Source organism: Abramis brama, assembly GCF_963993115.1.
Source record: "Abramis brama genome assembly, chromosome: 21".
Classification (NCBI taxonomy): domain Eukaryota; kingdom Metazoa; phylum Chordata; class Actinopteri; order Cypriniformes; family Leuciscidae; genus Abramis; species Abramis brama.
In genome coordinates, this window is record NC_139983.1 from 5,181,728 (window position 1) to 5,205,497 (window position 23,770).

Below are 23,770 nucleotides of genomic sequence, written 5' to 3' on the forward strand. Positions count from 1 at the left end.
GTGAAGTTTCAGACAATTTGTCAAAAATAATTTACCCTAAGTCGTCAGTTATAAATAACGGCACCATAAAAAAGGTCAAAGGTCAGATTTTGAAAACTAATTTTGGACAATGATTTTAGTCTTAAATATATGTAAAATATAATGTAATTTATTTATTTAGTCCGATAGATGGTTAATCGATTTCACAAACCTGTCCATCAGATCTCATTGAGCACTGTCACCGTTTCATGATTATACACAGTGAAACTTTATTGTTGAGTCAACAACTCAGGCAATAATAGTCAGAAATAATAGTCATCTTTTTTAAATTGAACATTTTATTAAAACCTTTAGACAAAATATATTTAAAAAATGCATGTTTTTTTTGTTTTTTTTTTTTTTAGAATGGGCTTTTATGGCTCATATAGGCTGATATAGTGAGAATATGGAGCTCAAACTCGAGGAGGAAAAAACACTTGGTTTAAAAAACACAGTGGCTCAAACTGAACAAAAATTTGCAATTTGGTGCAGATACTGATATTTATACACACAAAATGTAAATCAACGAGATCTTTATAACAGTATAACAGATACTTGCATAAAATGCATATAAATATCAGCTGTCACTCTATATCTGCCAATAATATGTCTTAGTAAGATGAAATTTAAATGCTTATTTTTATAATTAAAGCTCTGCAGTTTTAAAACATATAATGCAATGTAATACAATGATAATTGAGAGATGAACAAATAAACCTTCCTCAAAAGCCTGATGATCATATTTGATACTCACATTTGAACATGATTTTTATTTAAAAAAATATATATATGAATAGATCAAGTTAACCTGAGTTGCTTCAGTCCAGTAAGAGTTCATCTTGAAATATTACTAACAATATAAAAGTTATTCTCATGTTTACTTTATAAAAATCAGTGCAGATTTCACAGCAGACGACACGTGAAGCATGAGCCAAAGTGGCACGTTTGTACAATTAAACTATATAAAAAGTATAAACTATCAATCAGACGACAGAAGGCATGTATTAGATGCAAAGTTTTGATCATGTTGATCATTTACAGGCCTTAGAAATGTGAGTATCGAATAATGGTACATTAGGCTTTGGGGTTAATAATGTTTAAATGTTTTGGTTTTCTTGTTAAAGCTTGTTTTGTATATTGCAATAATATGTTATATTGAGCCATTTACAAGCTACAGACATTTTTACCTTCACACCCTTCTAGACTCATATGGTTTAATACCACATTGTTGACAAGGCCGGTAAGAATTTGCCTTGCAAATCAGACATGGGCTGTAGAAGTCGGCCCACAGTCAAGTTACTGTAAAACACATTTGAATAAGACAATGAAGAAAACATCACAATATTTTGCATATTTTTCATATCACTAATTCAAAATAAAGTTTTGTAACACTTTACAATAAAGTTAGTTAACAATGACAAAACACTTCTTAATCTTAGTTCATGATACTTGCAACATTTACTAATGCATTATTTTAAAATCAACGGTTGTATGTTCATATTATTATGAACCTGAACCCAACAATGAACAGAACATTAACAGATTATTAAACATATTCTTGGATGTAAATAATCCCTTACTGTAGCAAATGTATCGCTCATTGTTAGGTCATGTTAGTTAATGCATTAACTAATGGGACCTTATTGTACAGTGTTACCAAAATATTTAGCATATAACAGCACTTGGTAAATCACACACAGAATCATTCACTGCTTTCTTGAGAACAACCACACAGCAATCGCTCGAAAATGTTACGTCACATTGAAAATGACGATTGGTTGTCATGATTGTGTTCGACGACGGTTTTCATCGCCGACACGTACAGGTCAGAGGTCTGCTGAGAGGAGCGTCCCGAGTAAATGTACCGTTTCCCCAGGCACCGCAAGTCCTGTAGGATCTGACAGAAGTGGCTCCTGAATTTAACCCCGATGAAGGCGTACAGAATGGGATTTAAACAGCAGTGAAGGTACGCTATGCTCCTGCTGATGGACAGCGTCATCAGGGTCAGCTGTTCCTCCTTGCAGGATCTCTCACTGAACAGTTTACTGATGTAGACGAAGAGCGCCACGTTGTAAGGCAGATGGCAGAGGACGAAAACCGAGACCACGGCCAGAACCACTCGGACCGCCTTGTGCTTATGGAAGGTTTTTGCTTTGAGCAGCGTCGCAATGGTCCACGAGTAGCAGAATATCATGACCATCAACGGCAGCAAGAACCCGATGAGCATCTGCATGCTGGGGATCAGGATCTTCATTAGCTTGGCGGTTCGGGGTTTCTCAAAGATGTTGATGCATTCGTTCTGTTCCATCTGGTAATATATGAACGTAGGCGAAGACAAAATGAATGCAAGCAACCATATGACCACGCAGATGAGGCGGCTGTACGCCCGAGCTTGCGATCGAATCCGGACGGATCGTGTGGCTTTGACGATGGAGATGTAGCGGTCACCGCTAATGCAGGCTAGCAGGAGCGTGCTACTGTACACATTAATGCTGTAGGCGGCTCTCAGCAGCTTACAGGCCCACGTGCCCATGCTCCAACTGTACTGTTCGTTGTATATGATCAGCGGAAGGGCCACGACGAAGAGGAGATCCGCCAAAGCCACGTTAATCAGGAAGATATCGGTCATGGTTTTGGCTTTCCTGTAGAAGGCGTACGTTACGAGGACCAAAACGTTGCCCACCAGGCCGAGAGCACAGATCAGGGAGTAGATGTACGCTTGGATGGTCACTTCATCCTTGTTGTACCCCGTCAGGTTACAAGGCACTGCTTCGTCGTAATAATAATCATCTTCATAAGAATAGTCTTCTTCCAAGTAGTTAGTGAAGTTATTCATATCTGTACGATTGACCTTGAGAGGAAAGAGACAGATGGAGTGAAATTAAAAAGAGCATCATAGAAACCACATAGTACTATGACAACTTTGCATTTCAGACAGAAGCTCGTGCCTTATGGGTTTCGAATGGGCACTTTAAATCTTTACTGTACTTGCAGATAACATTAATGCAATAAAAGGCCACTTAAAGAGAGTACACTTTCGGTTGTTTCTTACACAAGGTCCACTTTGCAATGTCAAATTAAAAGATTTACTTTGAAGTACATTTTAAATCACTGTTTTAATAATCAGTGAATAAACAAGTACATTGGTGTGTTTACTAACATACATTACATTGAAACTGCATACAATTTTTGTTTATTTTAGTTTACCATAAATGCTTGTCTGACATTCGGCACTACACTAGAAGACCGTAGTTGTAATTATGAAATTAAATATAAAGATGTACTTAAGTGGGTCATTTTCATTTAATTGAAATGAACATGCAGTTCACACTTAAGTACAGTTGTAATCAAAATTATTCAACCCCCATTGCAAATCAGGCTTATTGGCAAAATGTACAGACTTTCAGCTGTTTGCGATGATCAGATAAAACAATAGTAATTGAAATAGCCCAACACAACAAATGTTTCAAGTGGTTTCAAGTTGTTTCAAATGCAACTTTTAATGACTTCTGCAGTCTCAAAATTAATCATGCTTCACCAGTTGGATTATTGCTTTTATCTCTGAGCGTTATTGGGACCTTGTGTGCTTAACTGAAACATGGCACAAAGAGTCTCCCTCCAAATGTGGATTATTTGATCTCCTGCGACCTTCTGGTAAAGGTGGGGGTATCATTGTGTTGCATAATCAACAATACAGTATGAGTACTGTGGCTGTTTCTCAGTTTAATACATTCGAATGTCTTGTGCTGAGTGTCTCTGTGCCTCTCACTACCGCATAGCTACAAGTCTACAGGCCTCCAAAGACAAATAAAGACTTTTTATCAGAATTTGCAGATATGCTGTCTTTGTTGTGCCTCAAATTTGACTTTTAAGTTTTAAAAGAAAACTTTTAATGATTTTAATATCCACATGGACAAAAAAAGACTCTACAATAACAAACGACTTTTTGTCTATATTGGAGATGATTTGAACCAGCTCATGGACTGTCCTACACATAAGACAGGCCGCACCATAGACCTTGTGATTTCTAATGGTTAATTTGTGTCCCAGTTGTCCACCTCGGATTTAGGGCTGTCTGATCATCTGCCTATCTTTTTTAATATGGAACTGGAATAAAAAAAAATCGATGTCTCAAAAATGTCTTTGTCTAAACAGTGACAAGACTGAGGTTATACTCATTGGTTCACCCCACCAGCTGACGTAAAGCTGGGTCTTTAACTTTAAATGTGGATGGCTCAATCTTAGAGTTTCAAGCGATATAAAAAATTAAATAAAAATAGGGGGGTGATATTTGATATTAATTTAACATTTGATCCTCATTTACAGAATACTGTCAAAACGTCTTTTTTTCACGTTAGAAACATTGCCAGACTGTGTCCTATGTTGTCATTTGGGTGGCTGAAAAGTTAATTAACATTATTGTATATTATTGCATTGATTATGGCAATGCTCTACTGGCTGGCAAAAAAAAAAAATCTGCCATCAGAATCCTGACTAGGACCAGGACAAGTGATCATCACATCTCTCCTATTTTGGAGTCCTTTCACCGGCTTTGTGTTGATTTTAAAATTCTCATGCTTACCTATAAGGCTTTGCATGGTTTGACTCCTCAATATCTGTCAGAAAAGTGTCCCACCAACTCATTTAAGATATATGGATGATATGGCTTTCTCTTCATTTGCTCCAAAATTATGGAGCTCTCTGCCCTCTGATACTTTTTTATGGTTTTTATTTGATTACTTCTAACTATTTTTGGTATACTATTTTTATTGAGTTGTTTTGATAACATATTTTATTTTATTTTTGTATTGTATATCTGAATGTACTTCACTTTTATGAATGCATTTCTTTTATATTATTGTATTTCTTATATTTTTCTTATTTTTGTGAAGAGTTTTGAGATGTTACTTTTAAAGGCGCTATAGAATATTAAAGTTTATTATTATTATTATTATTATATTATTATAACAGCAAAAGGGTGTTCTACTAAGTACTAAAAATGCTTGCCATGAAGGGGTTGAATAATTTTGAGACTGCAGAAGTCATTAAAAGTTGCATTTTCAGTTGAATTTGGGGAAACCAGTTGAAACATTATAGAGAACAGAATATTATTTCAGTAGTACGGTACTTTTACTACCGTAGTACTATACTTTTTAAAGTACAGTAAACTTTTTACACAAGGGATTACAAGTTTTGCCTAATTGCATGTGTGAGAGGGAAGCTATGCAAATATTTCTGCATCATGTTTGCATCTGTGTAGATATCTGATAAGATAATGACACCACAGTCACAATTACGAAAAATGAAAGATGTTTGTGTCCTTGTTTAAAATGTGTCTTGTTTAAGGAGCATATCAGACATACACAGTACTGCAGGTATATTTCTGCACATTCTGAATGCTGCTTCTTCTTTTTAAGTAAAACATTTTACGTTTTAAGTAATACTCACTCCAACTTGTTCATTAAAACAGTAATAAAGGGGAAATTAAGGATTCATTTTGTTAAGAATTGTTAAGACAATTTATCCCAAAGTACAGTATTTCAGCATAAAGTATAGCCAGAAATTGCTGTTTAAAAGACAACAAATATTCACTTATATTATCGATTTAACTGCACTGACACTATCAGATGAGAATGACACTAACTTTGCAACATCGACATTGTACTGAATTATGCTCTGTTGTTTTCTGTAGAGCTGCTGTACAGCTGTTTTTATTAATAATTGATGAAGTGTAAAACATTAACACTGTTTTTTCCCTGTGTATTAACGTGAAGCTGCTTCGATACTATCTGTATTGAATGAACTGTAATATAAATATGTCCAAACTTTCATTATGTCCAAACTTTGACTTGAATTCAATTCAATTCAATTGAATTTTCCCCACATTCCTAATAGCACATTTGGGTATAATCTACTGTGAACAAATACACTTTTATCAAATGAATGTCTGTGTTTAAAAAAACGTACCTCAAAGCGGCCTCTTCTTTAAAGTTCTTCTGAATGATTTGAGAAGAGAGGAGTAATTCACGACCAGTTCAACTGTGATGCACCTTCAGTGTTGAGTTCCTCTTGCCTTTCCTTTATGTTTGTATAGACCGGCCCATGTGTGAGATCATGTGGTATTGTCACAAACACAGCTTTGATAAAATGTCTCAGTTGTTTCCATGGTTCTGCTATCTGATAAAGCTTCTTTTTTATGTCATTTTCTTCCACCTACACCAATGAGAAAGTTAATTTGACTTTTAAGCCCACATGGAAAGCTTTGATCTATTGATCTAAATGATGTCAGGTGGTGTATTTATTAAAGTAAATAAACATAAAATGTCCAAAAATGGGGGAAATAAAGTGTTAAAACAAAAGGGGATCTGGTGTCCTCGTCGTGCCAGGGAATTGTGAAGGATGGGTAGTGAACAGATGGGATGGGTCCAGGTAAAGCCTGGTTTATGCTTTCGCCTGGCTCCTCAGTGTGAATCTCACCAAACTGACGAGGCATTTATACTTGAAGCGCTCGCCGTTGTACTATTCTGTGAAACGACAGGGGGCGACTCGGAGTAATTGTCCTCTAAACCATCAGGAATCAGTGGTGAGAAGAAGTAAGGTACACACGTGAATGTTTATTTTAGTACACTTCACCAAAACCACACTACAAAAGAATCGTATTGCAGTAAACCTTGAGATTGATAATTAATTGTGACATTAGAACAAAATAAATATATATGAGAATGTACATACAACTAAATTAACAATATCTTACATATTTTGTAAACATTTTCATTTTAGTTTTTTTTTTAGTTTCATTTTTATAAAATATGGGCCTTTATTTTTATTTAAGGCTTATGTCTGCTATTAAAGGCTAATTTAGTAAATGTAAGCAACTAATTTAGACGCACAAACTGGGTGCCGGTGCGGTGAGACGTACATGCTCGGCCAGATTCGGCTGGAAGTCGTGCATCTGCGGATGCAGAGCCGCGCGCGATGTTACAAAAAATGGCGTGCACACCGCCAAGCAAAATGGGGCCTTGCGCACGACCGCCCACACATGCGGACGCAGAGACTATAAACTGATGCTGCGTCTCAATTAGGGCTGGGAACCGATTCAAAAAAATTAACTAATTAATCACACAATTTGCTGTGATTAATCGCAATTAATCGCATTTCCCCTTTTTGTAAAGAAAAAGTAGATACTTTTGAGTGTGTAGCAGAAGAGTGGACAAGCTTTGGGACATACTATCACGTCATACAATTCGTCTATAGACCCCTTTTCAGTTGGTAAACATGGTGACGTTTTTTGTGGGCGGAGCTTAGGTGGTGGCAGAACGATCCCTCTGGCCAATTCACTAATGTTAGTTTGCAAGTTTTGTTAGCTTGTTTTTTAACAATGACTGGAGAAAATCCGATTTTATCTTAATGTGCAAGGTCACTCACTGTCCAGGACCGCGATTGTTATTTGCAAAAGTTAATTTTAACGGACATCCCAGATTGGCCTACCCGGCATACACGCTCATTCAATGGATGGAAGATCTGACAGGATTAACGTCAACGCTACCTCCGGTTGAGTGGCCTGACTTCTACACCTACCCGATAGAGAATCCGAGGGTAAAGAGAAATTGAGGGCATATACATATTTAGATGCCTATAACTGTACTAAATGGTCACAAGACTTGTGTGGTAGCCTACGATCCGCAGTTCTGCCTAGCCAGCGCCAAGGCCAGACAGAAGACGACAATGTAAAGAGTGACATTACGGTGCAATTTTAATGATGTGAATATTTTCTAGAAATAAAAATTCCAGATACAGCATATTAATTTTTTTAACTATGTATTTGATTACACTTTCATACCAGGTTCTTCAAAAAGTCTAGTCACAATCAATCAAAACAACGTATACAATCATAGATGATTCACAAATAATCACAATAATTTAGAAAACATTATGCGATAAAATTTCAACTTGGAGCCTGTAGGCTACTCCGTCGATTCTTGCACCCAAAAACACAACAAGATGACATTTAATAACAATAATAATAATTTAAGCTCCTTATTATGTAGCCGAATCTGTGCTGGTTTGTATTGGCCACCTCCAATTTTCCCTTTGTTTTGCCACCAGCTAGCGCCATGACGTAACTGTGACGTCGGCTCGAAATTGGTCTACAAGTTTGCTCTCTGTCGCTTAGTTACACGCTTCCTGTTACATAAACTGACCTGTCAATCATCTTGTCATTATAAAATCCTCCACATTTAATTTCATTTCATTTCCTACTGTATTGGAAAGAAATGCCCTGTGTCTCAATGTCCATACTATCCATCCTAAACAGCATGTGAGATTAAAGTAAGTGTGTCCCAAAGCATAGTATAGTAGCAGAGTATACCAGAAGTGGATCCATGCACACTCTAATGGCTAATATTACCCACAACCCACTGCTCTTTGGAGGAGGAACTACAAACATGAGTAAAAAGTGTTTAAAAAAAACTACAAAACATGGCGGATATGCGCGACTGACGGTGAGAGGTTCAGATAAAGGTTTAAGTGACTAATCAAAGTTTAACCTGATACAAAAATATGTATTTAATGTCATCTGTGTTATTATCCATCTGCAATTGGACATTAACTTTTAAATGCATCATTATGTAATATGAGGAGAATCTTTGCATGAAAGACCCGTGACTGCAGATCAACGTGCTTCTGCATTTCTTTCTGATACGGTAGGGAATTAATTTAAATTAATGAGAAGGATTTTAACTGTGACAAGATGATTGACAGGCCAGTTTACTGTGACAGGATGCGACAGAGGGCAACCGTTAAAGACGCAATTGTATGACGTGATAGTATGTCCCAAAGCTTGTCTACCTTTTGCTACACACTCAAAAGTATGTACTTTTTTCTTCACAAAAAGAGTACATACTTTTAGGGCGTAGAATAAGTAGGCGAATTGGGACGCAGCAAATCAGAAGCATGTTGATCTGCAGTCATGGGTCTTTGATGCAGAGAATTCTCCTCATATTAATGCATAATGATGCATTTAAAAGTTAATGGCCAAACGGATCTTTATAAAATGCAGATGAAATCTAACACGTGTAACTGTCTCGCCTTTTTGTTTCATAGACTATGGGCCCTATCTTGCACCCAGCGCAATTGACTTTGTACACCGACGCATGTATCATTCCTATTTTGCACCCGCGCAAAGCACGCTTTTCCCTCTACAGAAGCACGTCGCTAAGCTAGGGAATGAACTTGCGCTCCCTGGGCGGTTCAGCTCAAAAAAGGAGGCGTGTTCCGGCGCAAACGTTCCTTCATGCTATTTTGCGGGTTTAGAAAACAATTGCGCCACTAACCAGGAAAAATAGTTTAAAGTCAGTGGCGCGTTGCGCATGTTATTCATATGCTATTTTAAGGGCGCATGCTTGGCCATAATCAATGTAGCGTGTGCACAACGCGCATACACTTTGATTCTCTCATCTACACAGAAGCAGCAGTTTTCATTTTTGCAAATCATACATTATTACGATAGATAGATAGATAGATAGATAGATAGATAGATAGATAGATAGATAGATAGATAGATAGATAGATAGATAGATAGATAGATAGATAGATAGATAGATCCTGTCTTTTACGGCCGTGATGAGAGCGTTGCTCTCCCTGGCTGTGAACCGCTCCTGGCGCGCGCCTGGCAAATCCGCCGTTACAATAGCAATCCGTTATGGAAAAAGCGCGTCTGCTCTTAAAGGGAATGTGAGATGACGCTCTGATTGGTTTATTTCACGTTACGCCCAAACCACACCTATGAATAATGAAGCTACTTCAGATTGATTTGTGGGTGGTAAGCGATGGTCAGCTTTTGAACTACTCCCCATTGTTGACAGACTGAGAAGACGAGATGTAAATTAAGCCCCTCGATCGGACACAAGGGAGGCAGGGGTACCCCAGTGAGTAAAGATCTCCTCAACCAAGATACTTGCCACTTGTGATGCTTTAGCTGTCCGCATTGGGAACATGTCCACCCATTTGGAGCAGTAGTCCACCACCACAAAGAGATATTCATCTTGTTTAGTACTTCTGGGAAATGGTCCCATAAAATCTACACCCAGCATATGCCCAGGCTCCACCAACTGGGGTTGACTGTAACTGTCCAGACAATTCAGTGATTGAGGGTTTGTATTGTTTGCATTCTTGGCAGTCTCTACAATATTTCCAGTCATCTTTCCGTATACTTGGCCAGTACACCACTTCTAGCAGCCGTAGGAGAGTTTTCAACCTTCCGAGATGTCCACTCAAAGGACTATCGTGAGCAAACTTCAAAATTTCCTCCCGGAAACATGTCGGAATGACTAACTGAAACTTATGTCCCTGCTGCTGGCTTGGCACACTACGGAATAAATATCCATTTTCAATGGTTTTGAAAGGACACAGCCAATTTGAGGTGATAACCTCAAAGCGTTGTCCTTCAAGGTAAGGTCGTCACTTTTCCACAGCCTAGATTATAGCGTGTAGTGGAAAAATTGATTTTCATTGATCTTTAGTAGATATTACAAAGTAGTGTGAGTCACATGTTTCTACTGTTCTATTGTGGTGTTTGAACAAGAGATATATTTGTGTTTGAATATCTGTGAAAGTGCAGGAGTGAGACACTTTGGGAACAGCTGGGAAGGGACCTTTGACCCTAGAAGTCAGAGTGCACCTAAATTGGATGGTCCTAGTGTCAACTAGAAGCGTGTGCTCCTTATTTGGCCATGTGCACTGAAAAAAGAAACCTCTTGATAAGACCTTGAAACCAGGGATGAATCGCTGATACCGTCCAGCTAGGCCAAGAAATCTCTGTACATCTTTGAGTGACTGAGGGGTTGGGAACTCCCTCACAGCTCTCACCTTTTCTGGATCCGTCTTCACACCTTCAGCTGACACCACATGCCCCAAGAATATAAGGGATCTCTGAACCAGGTTGCATTTCTTGAGGTCAAGTGTTCAAACTTGCTTTCTGAAGACAGCTAAAGACTTGTGAGAGGTGTTCTAGATGTTCTTCTTCACCCTTAGAATAAACAACAATGTTGTCTATGTAGACGAAACAGCACTTGAAGTCTTTCAACACAAACTCCATCAACCTTTGGAAAGAGGCAGCAGAGTTTTTCAGGCCAAAAGAAAGACGGAGGAATTCATAAAGCCCAGAGGATGTAACGAATGCTGTCTTGGGAATACTGACTGACTCCATATCCAGCTGCCAGTATCCACTTTTCAGATCCAAGGTGCTGAACACTGTGGCTTCATGCAGTGATTCTAGGATGTCACAGTACTGTATGTAACAAAAAGAAGTATGTCAGAATTCACAGTACTCATCATAGTGCTTGGACCACTTCTCTTCTCTACATGTCATCACTAGGATCTGTCATTCAGAAACATGGCTTTTCCCATCACTGCTACACTGATGACACACAACTCTACCTCTCATTCCAGCCAGATGATCCGACGATAGCTGCGCGCATCTCAGCCTGCCTGACAGACATTTCTTGCTGTATGAAGGACCATCACCTTCAACTCACCCTTCCTAAGACAGAGTTGCTTGTGGTCTCAGCCATCCCAACACTTCAGCACAACTTCTCCATTCAGTTAGGTTCATCATCCATAACTCGTTCCAGGACAACCAGGAATCTTGGAGTTGTGATTGATGATCAGCTAAGCTTCACAGACAATATTATTACAACGGCCCGGTCCTGCAGATTTGCTTTATACAACATCAGTAAAATCAGACCCTTCCTATCAGAGCAGGCTACACAACTCTGTGTCCAAGCTCTTGTTCTATCCAGACTGGATATTGTAACGCTCTCTTAGCGGTTCTTCCGGCATGTACTATCAAGCCTTTGCAACTGATCCAGAATGCAGCCTTTCAACGAGCCGAAGAAGGCCCACGTTACACCTCTCTTCATCAGTTTGCACTGGCTGCCAATAGCCTCTCGTATCAAATTCAAGGCACTGATGTTTGCCTACAAGACAACCACTGGGTCAGCACCAATATACCTAAACTCACTAGTTCAGACTTATGCGCCCTCCAGAAGCTTGCGTTCTGCAAGTGAAAGACGCCTTGTTGTGCCATCATCCAACAGAGGCACAAACTCACTCACACAGACCCTTTCCTGGACTGTTCCATGCTGGTGGAATGACCTGTCTATCTCAATTCGTGCATTTTCCAAAAATGTCTAAAGAAACAACTTTTTCGCCAGCACCTGACCAATTAATACTAGCACTTGCCTATTCTATTTGTTTTTCTGATAAAAAAAAAAAAAAGCTGTTTTAACTGTACTAGACTAACTGAGACTTGTTACAGCACTTATATACTGTTGCCCTCTTGCTGGTCTGATTGCTTCTATTGTTCTCCTCAGTTTTGGATAAAAGCGTCTACTAAATGATTAAATGTTCAATGTAAATGTCATAAAAGAGTAGGTGAAAAGTACCTGGATGACCTACTGCTTCCGGCCAGATTCTGAAATGTGCATCCGATTACTGTCCCATGAGGCCACAGGAGAGGATTTGTGAATGGCAGTGAAGCAATGCAACTGATGCTGGTGTGACGAGTTCTCATGTCAGGAGATCTCGCGAGACTAAAATGTGACCAGATTTCTCATCGAGTGAAAAGCTGTCTTGCGATATCGCCATGACGGAGCGTGAGGGTGAAATCAACAGAATAAGCCACCGCTACATTTACATTACATTACGGTGCCCATCGCGTCACTGCCTCCCCTGTCGTTTTGCTGTTTTTATAAAAATAAAAACCAATGTAATCTATTGTAAACGTCTGCTCTGCTCATCCAGCGCGAGTTGCAGTCGCACACAGTACAGTGCAGCAGGAATCACAGTTCACTGATCGCGTGATGAGAGAGGAGATGACATGGCGGATGATTCATTGCGCAACAGCCTAAGCATCTGATAAATGTCTTATCTTGTATAATGCGTGCTCAGCACTGCTGCTCGCTACACACAATCCGAAAGTGAAAGTAAAACAGGTGCGCAAATTATGTTGCATACAATAGACTATCTCCCTGTATCAGACCCATCTCTGGACTGTGTAATTGTGGCTCTGGTCTCAGTTTTGGTCTCTGTTTGCAGTTTGAATATTGAGAGAGTACTTTGAACTTGCACTTATTGTTTGCACTTAAAAAGACTAAGAGAAAAAAAACTATTTATTTTTATTTACTGTATTTTATTTCTATGTTCAATTTGTGGAAGAGTTTAAATACAAGGTCACACACAGCCTCAATAAGAAGATCTGCAAGCTCATTATTCATGTACAGTAAGGCCCGAAGAGACTCATGTGAAATCATATTATCTATATTTTAAATCATATAATAGATATAAAATAGATTATTAGTTAAAACATTTCAAAATGCACATGCAGACTATTTTTCCAGTCATGAATTTTGTCATTGTGGATTTCTATAATATTGTACAAAAATCTCTTCTCTTCTCATCTCGTTGTGAACCCAACCTCTTGTCTCGTGAGATAAGTGTCTTGTCACCCCTACAACAATGTAGTCCGGATTACATTAATACTACACACATTGTGAAGTCATTACTTATTCAGAATAAGTATCTGAGAGTATGCAATTTCAATGATCCCAGCCTGTGCTCCCCTGGTCTTGTGTGGACTTTCCATAATTTCCTGTACTTTGCCATGTTTTGGAATCTTTTGTAGTTCTTCCTGTTGATTAGTCCTGTGATCATTCTGTTCCTGGTTCTCTGTTCTCTGTGTTTGAATCCAGCTCTCCTTCGTTTTTGAGTTCCCTCTACATTATAGAAGACTCGACCACAAATGGATCATCCAGCATTTTTGTTCCTCAGACAGGGAACCAGCGCTGTATGGACCTCACTATGCAGTTCTGTGCCCTCTTTAATCACCTAAACTGGAAGAATAACATTTATAAAGTGTCATGAAAGCCCCGTTTTATCCTGGTGTTCACGCCTCAGAGTTGAAAAAGACTCATGAAATGGGTGTTTAAAGCTGTTGAAAAGTGGGAGTGTAGAGGGCGGGAAGAGGGGAGACCAATAAAACACAGACCTACAACACACTCATTACTCAGCAAAATTAATATTCAAATATGACCATCGAGAAAAAAAACAAATGAGGGCACCTTGATGTATTTAAAAAAAAATAACCCTATATGACGTATGACAAACTCCCACTACATTTACGAGCACTGCAGTCTCTGCACAAACGACACACATCAGAAAGAATAAAGGCATAGTTACTTTTTGTCCATTCTTCTTTGAAATTTCGGTCTACATCATTGTCTTCTGTGTATCAGAAATAATCTGTGTCATCGCGTTCATGATCAGACGTAGGCTACTTGTCATTGTTATGTTGTGTCGTTTTCATTTCTGTGTGTTGGTTTCATGTGCTTCAGTTCAGTCTTTATCACCTGCTAGTTCCTTGGTTACTAATATGTTCAGCTGTCTGTCATTAAGTTCCCTGTGTATTTATACCCCCTGTTTCTTTCAGTTCATTGTCGGTTCTCATCTTTATGTGAGATTATTCTCGCTGCCTTCCTCCATGTATTATTTTCGTGTTTATTAAAGAAAGTTAGCATTTAGTCTTTCTCGTCTTCATTCTGAGAACTACCACATCAGTTGAACACTACTGCTGTCCTAATTTGAACATTTATTTCATTTGAAGAAGACGTTATGAAATATGTGCGCATACACGGTGTTGGTTCATGTTTAGAACTCTAAATATGTCCAAAAAACTTCAACCCAGAACAATGAAATTGCTCCGAAAAATTTTAAAATAACCAATTTCCACTTATGAATAAAATGTATAAGTGCTTTTAGTATTTTCAGTGATGTGCAGCCTGTACATATATGTTCACGTGTCAAAAAATGTATTTTGGGGTTTCATGATCCTTTAAGGACTTTTACAGTTTTGGTCTTAATGAACCCTTAAATCACTCTTACCTAAAGGTAAGAATAACCTTACATTAGTTTAATATATGTGGGGGAGGTAGAGGGAGGAACACAGATGCATGATGGACGGATCATGATGCAAACAAGAATAACTATTCTTTCTGCAGAAATTCATTTTGCTCATGTTTCATCAGTGGGGCCTGATGATTTTATTATAGACTTTAGGAAATTATGTTGAATACAAGGAGTATTCCACTATTACAACAGTACTGTGGTAAATTAATAACAATTTGAAACAATATGTGGAAATAAACTAGGCCTATATATTATATTGTTACTCTGTATTATGTTGTTTTGTTGCACTGTAATGAGCAAAGGCCATTCGTGTTGATATCTGTAGGCTTGTGTAGGTGTTTGACATTTCATAATGCTATGGTATTAACTTTTCTTCTGATGTGTAAATTTTCTGAAAACATAATGAAAACATAATGAAATTTCTGAAACATAATGAAACATTTCCTTAAGTGGCAAGCCTGCATCAAATAGCCAGTCGAGAATCTTCCTGTGTTCTTCCTTCAGGATTCTTGCTGTACAGCTTTACAAAGTGGCACTTCATGGTGGCATAAGCTTCTGCTTATTCTTTAGAAAATGCAAAAAATATTTTGACAGGGTATACAAGACAGGAATCATGACATAATCAATAATTCTGTAATTTGCAACAATCCTAATGGAATTACAGAGACTGTCGAGGCCTGTTGATAGTCAAGTCATCTTCGTTTATATAGCGCTTTTAACAATGTAGATTTTACAGTGATAATAGGACATTAAAGTAAAGTGTTTTGGTTTTATAGCAGCTCTAGACTAAAGTTATTGTCCAGCTAAAGTTGATTCACTTCCGTCGCAACGATCATTAGTTATTAACTTAGGGGCTGCTAACACGACACCGTTTTAACAGAAAACTCTTAAGTTCTTTCTGCGCAAACTTCAAAAACGCGAACCAGTGAGAACGCCGATGGCATGCACATGCGTATTACAAGTTCAGTCTATATGTATGCGCGTTTGAATATATGTGCGCAGGCGTGTAGTCCTTCCCTACAAATCAACCCTCAACATACAACTTGTCTGGCCTTAAGATTAATAATACAAAATTTGTATCACTTCCACGTAGCCACGCGAACCGGAATTATCCCGACAACGCTTTATCTGTAGAGAGGTAAAGGGAGAGGAGGAAGGCCTTCACAGGGGAGGGACTAGTTGACACTTCAGGACTGCGTTGTCGTCACGTCCAGGCGCTGGTCCTTCATCAGATTTGGATCCAGCAGACTGCGGTAAACCTCGGGATAAACAGAGAGACTAATATTAGCGTAGATGCCATCCTTCTTATGATGTAACAAGTACATCAGGATTTATGGGAAGTGTTCCCTTTTCCGGCTGACCTAATCTATGCAGCCTAATATTGAATTATAGAAGTCTATAATGTGTTATGTGTATGCTAGGCCAAAGAGATGTGTTTTTAGTCTAGCTTTGAACTGACAGAGTGTGTCTGCTTCGCGGACAATGGTAGGAAGACTGTTCCAAAGTTTTGGTGCTAAATAGGAAAAGGATCTACCGCCAGCGGTCGATTTTGATATTCTAGGTATTATCAACTGGCCGTAATTTTGAGATTGCAATAGATGTGAATGACTATAATGCGTTAAGAGCTCGCTCAAGTACTGGGGAGCTAAACCATTTAGTGCTTTGTAAGTAATCAGCAATATTTTAAAATGTATGCGATGTTTAAGGAGTCAGTGCAGTGTTGACAGAACCGGGCTAATATGGTCATACTTCCTGATTCTGGTAAGAACTCAAGCTGCTGCGTTTTGGACCAGCTGTAGTTTATTGTGCAGGGCAACCACCCATAATAGCATTACAATAATCTAGCCTTGATGTCATGAATGCATTAACTAATTGTTCCGCATTTGTCATTGAGAGCATATGGCATAATTTAGATATATTTTTAAGAGGGAAAAATGCGGTTTTACAGATACTAGACACGTGACTCAAATGAAAGATTGGTATCAAAGAGCATACCCAGGTTCTAACCGACGACGAGGACTTGACAGAGCAGCCATCAAGCATTTTGTGAATTGGTAAGTTTCGTCAGGGCATGAAGAAATATAGAGCTGAGTATCATCGGCATAACAGTGAAAACTAATGCCATGCTTCCTAAAGATATCTCCCAAGGGTAGCATGTACAGAGTGAACAGCAACAGTCCTAGTACTGAGCCTTGTGGTACACCATACTGAACTTGTGATCGATGAGACATCTCTTCATTTACTGCTAAAAACTGATAACGGTCAGATAAGTATGATTAGTATGATTGATAAAGGTTCAGTCTGAGACCTAGATTATCTCTTGTGGGGCACCAAGCAGCTTTTCGTCTCGTTTATGTTGAACGAGGGTTCTCTAAATGAGACATTAACATATTCATATCTATCTCTGCGATCTTTTGTGTGACAGCACAGAGCAGCATATCGTCCAGATAAGCTGACACTCATTCTCAGCGGTGTCAGAGCAGCTTCAACACATTTGCTGAACAGTCGAACATTTGTAGGCTGTGCCTTGATGGGCAAACCTGAGGAATTTTCTGTGTGATGCTTATATATAGATTATCCATAGATGCTTATGTGAAAATATGAATCCTTCAGATCAACTGACTTAAACCAGTTTTTGGGATGAATAAATTGAGATAGCACTCTTACCCCTGGTTTCACAGACAAGGCTTAAGCTAGTCCCAGACGAAAATGCGTGTTTGAGCTGATTTAACGAAAAGCAACTTGCACTGACATATCTTAAAACATATCAGTGCCATTGTTTCATCTCTAGATGTACACCAGTAATGTTTTTTTTATAAGGCATGTTTATAAAAGCTAATTAAATGTTCTTATTTAACTAAAGCCTAATACTGGTTTAATCTAAGTCCTGTCTGTGAAACCAGGCTTGTGCTTTTCTGAGGTGTTTGTTGAGGTTCCAGAATCCAGAATGGGATGGAGATAAGGGTTAGAGGTTGGATATCCCTAACTCCTCCATATGATGCACATCCAACCTAGAGATTCCTTTAAAAAGCACTCTGTGAGAGAAAGGCTTGTCTCAGAAACAAAAGCATTCTGGGAAGGATGGAGTCAGCTGCTTGGCCAGGAAAGTGCATTTGCCCGTCAATAGATAGCTTAGCAGATGCTCTCCAACACATCTCTATAAGGTCCAAGTCCCCTTGTATGGGGTGGGAGACTCACCCACAGCACTGCCAGTTCTGGAAAAGAGACTAGGACGGAGGATTGGATACTCTTTATCTTCCTCCATATCCTATTCCAAGAGATGGACAATAGTGTCATATTCTTCCTCCTCCTCTTTATCCCCCACCAAGGGGTCTGATTCAAAGAGGCGGATTGGTTCGGGAGAGATCTCATACATTAACTCTCCCCAGCTGTACTAGGTTTGCTGAAAGGAGACATATCATGCTTTTAAATCGTTCCTTTTTACATATAAATCATACATTTGTAGTCTATATAAAGCGGAACTGCAATGCTTGAGTCTGAATTCCTCATTATTATAGCTCCACAGGCCCCTTTTCTACCCCCTTTCTGATGTGCGTCTGAGAGCAACTTGTTTTGGTGCGGTCTCTTTAAATGCAATTGAGACACTTCATACCCCGCCCCCTCTCCAGGTTGTAGCGGTGACACTCGGTTCAACTCCACCCCGTTCGGCCATTTTTGTAGTTTGATAGCAGAGATACGATTATCTAGCGGCACAGAAACGTTTTATTCACACGTTATTAACAAAATGTCAACAACGGAAGACTTGTCCAGCCAGCCTTACATGTTCGAGCCAGAGCGAGATGAAAATGAAGACGACGAACCTGCAGAACAACGTCTTCATATGGATATATCGCAATGGTGTGTTACTGTATTTACACATGAAACTTTGGTCTTCCGACCTTTTACCACCGTTTCGATTTATTTTGATTAATATGTGCGAGGGAAAGAGGGCAAGACAGCGTCTAGTTTGGAGACGGTGAAGTCTTGTTTACACTTTCGCCTGGCTCTGAAGAGAGAGAGTGCGCGCGCGCGCGACCGGGTCTCTCTCTCTGCTCGTTCTTTCAGTTAGACATGCGGCCTGTCACAAGCGCGGCAGTTCATCTACATTAGACGGTGTATTGAAGCGTGTGGGTTACTACATCCAACAACCGAACATTTTAACTTACCCTCTCGTAACTTCTGCATCCTTTAGCTTGGACTACAAAATTGCAGCGAGAAATAAAAATGGCGGATTGCTCGAAGTGTTGGGCCGGAATTCAATGTCCTTATTTGGCAGTTCCGCTGCAAATACTGTGACGTAATAGTTCAAAAAACGTCATAGATAACAGAAAAATCGGAACAGGTTGAAAAATATGACCAAAACAGAATATAAAGATATCAACGAAGCACCTAAAGAGAATAATTTCAACTTTTCTGTACTTCTAAACACCCCAAATATACAACAAAATGTATTTAAGGGCTAAAAAAGTGGATTTAGCATGATATGTCCCCTTGAACAGCCATTAAGCTATGTCGTCAGCAAGTCGTTTCCCATCGTACCCTTGTTCAGCGCTGTCGGGTGAGAGAAATAGGGTGCTTCTCAGTAGCTCTTGACCAAACTTTAACAACATAAAGGTAGATCACTTGAACGCTGCTGATGATGCTTTGAATTGATGCTTGAGTAGACAAGAATATACCAATGTACAAATAAGCTTTCCTTTGATTCCTCCATCCTCATTTTCTTTCCTTACATCATTCCCTCCATATTCGTGCACATTTCTCACCAGCATGCATCGATTAACCCTATTAAATGTGTAATTTTTTGGTAGAATTCTTAAAATTCCATTAATTGAATTATTAATTTTATAAATAAAGCAACAAATTAAACTAATTCAATAATAATCAAATGAAATCAGTATCAACAAAAGCCTGCACTGCAGTGGCACAAGCTGCAACTAGATGTACTGTATTTACACACTGTTTAATGCTGGCATGAATACAATTACAATGGCATTGATAATGTTATGAGATAAAATCAACGTCACATTTGCAAACTTGTGTGTATTCGTGAAAAATTACATTCTTGCTTGTTTAATATATAATCAACATTAAAAACAAGAACTCACAAAGGGTATGTTTTTGTATTGAAGAGAGTTTGAGTCTTAAATCGATCTCTGTGCACAATCTGTGTCTATATTTGTTCTACATGCTAGTAAGTGCTAAATCTCCACTTATACAAAGGCACATGTCGAGAACAGCAGTAATGTAGCATGATTTGCTAAAGCAGCATACTCTGCACACAACCTATCATGTGCACGCTGCTTGTGTGGATGCAGTCAGTTCTGATGACTAAAGATGAGGTAATTTGATTGCATGTCATGTATTTGTCCTTTTACAGCACTACCATTTTCCTGTTTTTACACTAGAGGTATTTTGCCTGTTATTTTAAGGTGTGTTAGAATCAAATGAACAGCAAAACTCAGAATTTTGATTGTGTACCCCCAGGAGTACGCATACCCCACACTAAACCTAACCGATAGTGTTGACAAAAGCAAACGTGAGATAAAACACATTTGTTGAAGCAACCATGCCATTACTTCTCACACAACTTACTTCTACAAGTGTTTGAGCTCTCTTATTGGGACTCGTGTTTTCGGTGTCAGACCAAATTCTGTGACCCATCGAATTATGTGACCGTATAAGTATAGTAGGCTGCACTGTAGTGATGGTAGGATAAGGGTTAGTGTTGGGGTTAGGGTTAGTTTGGCAACAGTGCCTATTACAGTCATTATTCATTCAATGGGTCACAGAATTTAGTGTAACACCAGGACTTGTTTCCAAGCACAAGTGCAATGCTGTTCCAGGTGAGCTAACAAGCTAGTTAACTATCAGAAATGCACATATTTACAAATTATGTACTATGGTAAAAGTGTTTTGAGCTCATGACATATAGTAATGTGCAAATAACCATGTTCTCTTTATTAATCAATAATCTGACCCCGTAATTATAATTAGTGTGAAAAGGAATAAAAGTTGTTGTAGGTGTTGTACTGCCACTTGTGTAAATTTCAACTGTAAACTGCTTTGATTTGTCAGTCCCTCCACGATTCCCCAATCGATGAATACAATTCAAAATAAACTACATTTTTGCAATCCTGCATAATTCGCCATTTCACAACAAAATAATCGCAAACATTAAAAGATCTATATATATATATACAGAAAATAGGCTAAATAGTCTGGTTAAGGTTGCAGGAAAAGTTACAGGGGTAAGTCAAATCCAGCCTATTGATATCATAGACAGGTTTTGAATAGCGCACATTCAATTTTACAAAATTTTGATCATCCCTTATTTAAAGAATTTCAATTGTTGCCTTCTGGGCGTCATTTTAGAGTGCCAGGTGGGGTTTTTTTGTCAGTGGCTGTTGGTGTTTTTGTGTTTTTTATATGTATATGAACTATGATGTGTGCAATGTGCATTATGTATTGTGTTTTTTTATGTATTGTCTGTATGTCTGTTACCCTTTTGCTGCAAAACTAGTTCAAAGTAATTAAAGTAATAAAATAAAAGTAAACAAACAAAAAACAAACAAACAATTATTTTCACACTCATGTTATGTCAGTGAGTGGTCTGTGTGAAAAACAAAACAAAAAGATTTATGCATTTTGTTTGTCCTTTGTGTCTTCTAATATAATACACAATATGGTTGGCTGGTTATAAATAAAACAAACCAAATTTTTGCACATTTATGAAAATTGCCAGCACAAAATCAGTCATTTTGATCACAAAAAAATCACCAAAGAAAAATCACAAAATCCTTGTGGGACTGGTATATGTAAATTTAAAGTTTTGCAGAAATGTAGGTCGAGGGATGTTTTACCAGTGAGCCTGTTGGTAATTTTGTTCCAAGCAGGATTCGAAACTGTGTCTCAAGCGCGCCTCTTGAGGCCAAGGGAGTGAGTTTTACAGCACAGGTCTAACTAGCTTTCCTCTGTTACAAACGCACCAAACATAAGAATACTAAACTCTTTATGGATAACATGGGACCTTGCAGTTGGTTGAAGGTTCCTTAAATTAATTTCAAAACTTCACATAGTCCTAATACTCCTGTTTAACATAAAAAAGTACAAAAACTCAGTAGACATGTATTTCATCTGTTTGTCGGGGTTTATTTTAATATGCAAGATGCAAAACAGAAACAGAAACATGAGTGCCAAATAACATAAAATTCTGAGTTCATTTCATGATTTAGCACTAACTTGGATCCACCAAATTAATTTTGATAGGATAACAAATGAAGGAGTAATATTCCTGCTGACCGGTGCTTCCGTCTGGGATTTCAAGCCCCACCTAAGAAGAGTGACAGCAAAACCATCACAACAGAATGCAAAACATTATTCATCTTTAAAGTCCTCATTTAATTACACACTAGCTATGTTTCCATCCGAAGTTGCAAATGAAACTGCACTAAAACAGCTGTGAATAAAGCACATGTGTTTCATCCCATCATCCCATGTGTTCTAGAGAACAAAATCTTCACTTCCTGGGTAACTGACATGTTATCTTGCGTTTGGATGCCTGATGTTTGGAAATGCAATCATGTGAGAGTTCTAGGAGGTGATTATAGAAAATAATTTTAATGACATCTTTGGCTCAGGCATTTCAGAATGACTAAAACAACATTTGAGATGGTGTAAACTGAGACTGGTCCGCTGGCAAGTTCAGTTATTCAAATACATCTGTTGAGTCAAACGTTGCATTCACACCATGTTGTAATTACCGCAATTATGAGATGACAACATGACATTCTACAGAGCTGGACCTGGACCTCGGATTTGTAATTATGCATTATTATGTCAATACTGACAACACCAAAATGAATCTGCAGTGGTCAGATGGTACAGCGAATATATAGTACAAGTTGGATCACTCAGAAAAGAGTTTAAAGAGTTTACAAGTTGTAATTACGAATTCTGTAAGGAAGTGAATGGTTTTCTCATAACTGACCCTTCGCTAAGCCACGCCCGAAAACCGCCACAGGCCAATCGTGGCTTAGCAACCGTAACTAGGCGCGGGAGGTCTGGCAAGCTTTCGAGCGAGAGGGAAACATGCCGCGTTGTGCGTAATATGGATTGTGCAAATCTGATACCCGGTATCCTAAAATTTTGGAAGGGGTGGTGGATTTTGTTCCCTTCCCGAAACCTAAAACCCAAGGGGAGAAATGCCGGGCGTCATCTTCATTTATATAGCGCTTTTAACAATGCAGATTGGTCCAAAGCAGCTTTACATTGATAATAGGAAATTAAAAGTAAAGTGTTTTGGCTTTATAGCAGCTCTAGAATAAAGTTATTGTCCAGCTCGTGGATCAAGCAGTGTGATTAAAGGCAAGACGGAGGCTCACTGACATAATTTAACGGTACTTAAAAATATATTTCAGCATTTTGTTAATCGACGGCCAAACTAATAACGTTACCCCAATCCGATCGCGACTCTCCCGGTGTTAGTTCTAGTAAAAGTAAAAGGTAGTTAGTAAAAGGAGGGAACATCAGGGGGCTTGCCGGAGATCTCCAAGGAAAAGTTTGGTATGCAAACTTAATCAGTTCATAACAGTAGTCACTATGTGACCCACGACGTGTGAGCAGTAACGTTAGGGCGCACTACAAATATAAGCGGGAGAATGTTATCATTGCAAAGTCTTTATTCCACGATACATATGGATAAGATGTTTGATTTGATGTTGATTTTCACATTTCACTTACCCTGCTGGGCATGCACAGCTGTTCCTCAATTTGTGTGTTTCCCATTTGAATG

General features: G+C 38.6%; 2 protein-coding genes across 2 annotated transcripts in view; both read right to left on the minus strand.

Moving 5' to 3' along the window:
* Window positions 1-311: 311 nt before the first annotated feature.
* On the minus strand, window positions 312-6,075 carry ccr6b (chemokine (C-C motif) receptor 6b). The gene is made up of 2 exons (XM_084097887.1): window positions 5,986-6,075; window positions 312-2,869 (listed from the first exon to the last, which is right to left on the minus strand). The coding sequence occupies exon 2, from the start codon at window positions 2,852-2,854 to the stop codon at window positions 1,775-1,777; it is 1,080 nt and encodes a 359-aa protein (XP_083954013.1). The 5' UTR covers window positions 2,855-2,869; window positions 5,986-6,075; the 3' UTR covers window positions 312-1,774.
* Window positions 6,076-22,213: 16,138 nt separating this feature from the next.
* The window catches only part of atp6v1c2 (ATPase H+ transporting V1 subunit C2), a gene marked incomplete at both ends in the record, with an annotated part of 34,629 nt that continues 33,072 nt past the window's right edge, over window positions 22,214-23,770 (minus strand). Inside the window, one exon of the mRNA XM_084097304.1 lies at window positions 22,214-22,309. Within this exon, the coding sequence (XP_083953430.1) occupies window positions 22,214-22,309 (96 nt within the window). The remainder of the gene's footprint in view (window positions 22,310-23,770) is intronic.

Bases quoted from the DNA above. Each gene is read 5' to 3' on its own strand.
- ccr6b (XM_084097887.1), bottom strand. From the start codon at position 2,854: ATGAATAACTTCACTAACTACTTGGAAGAAGACTATTCTTATGAAGAT.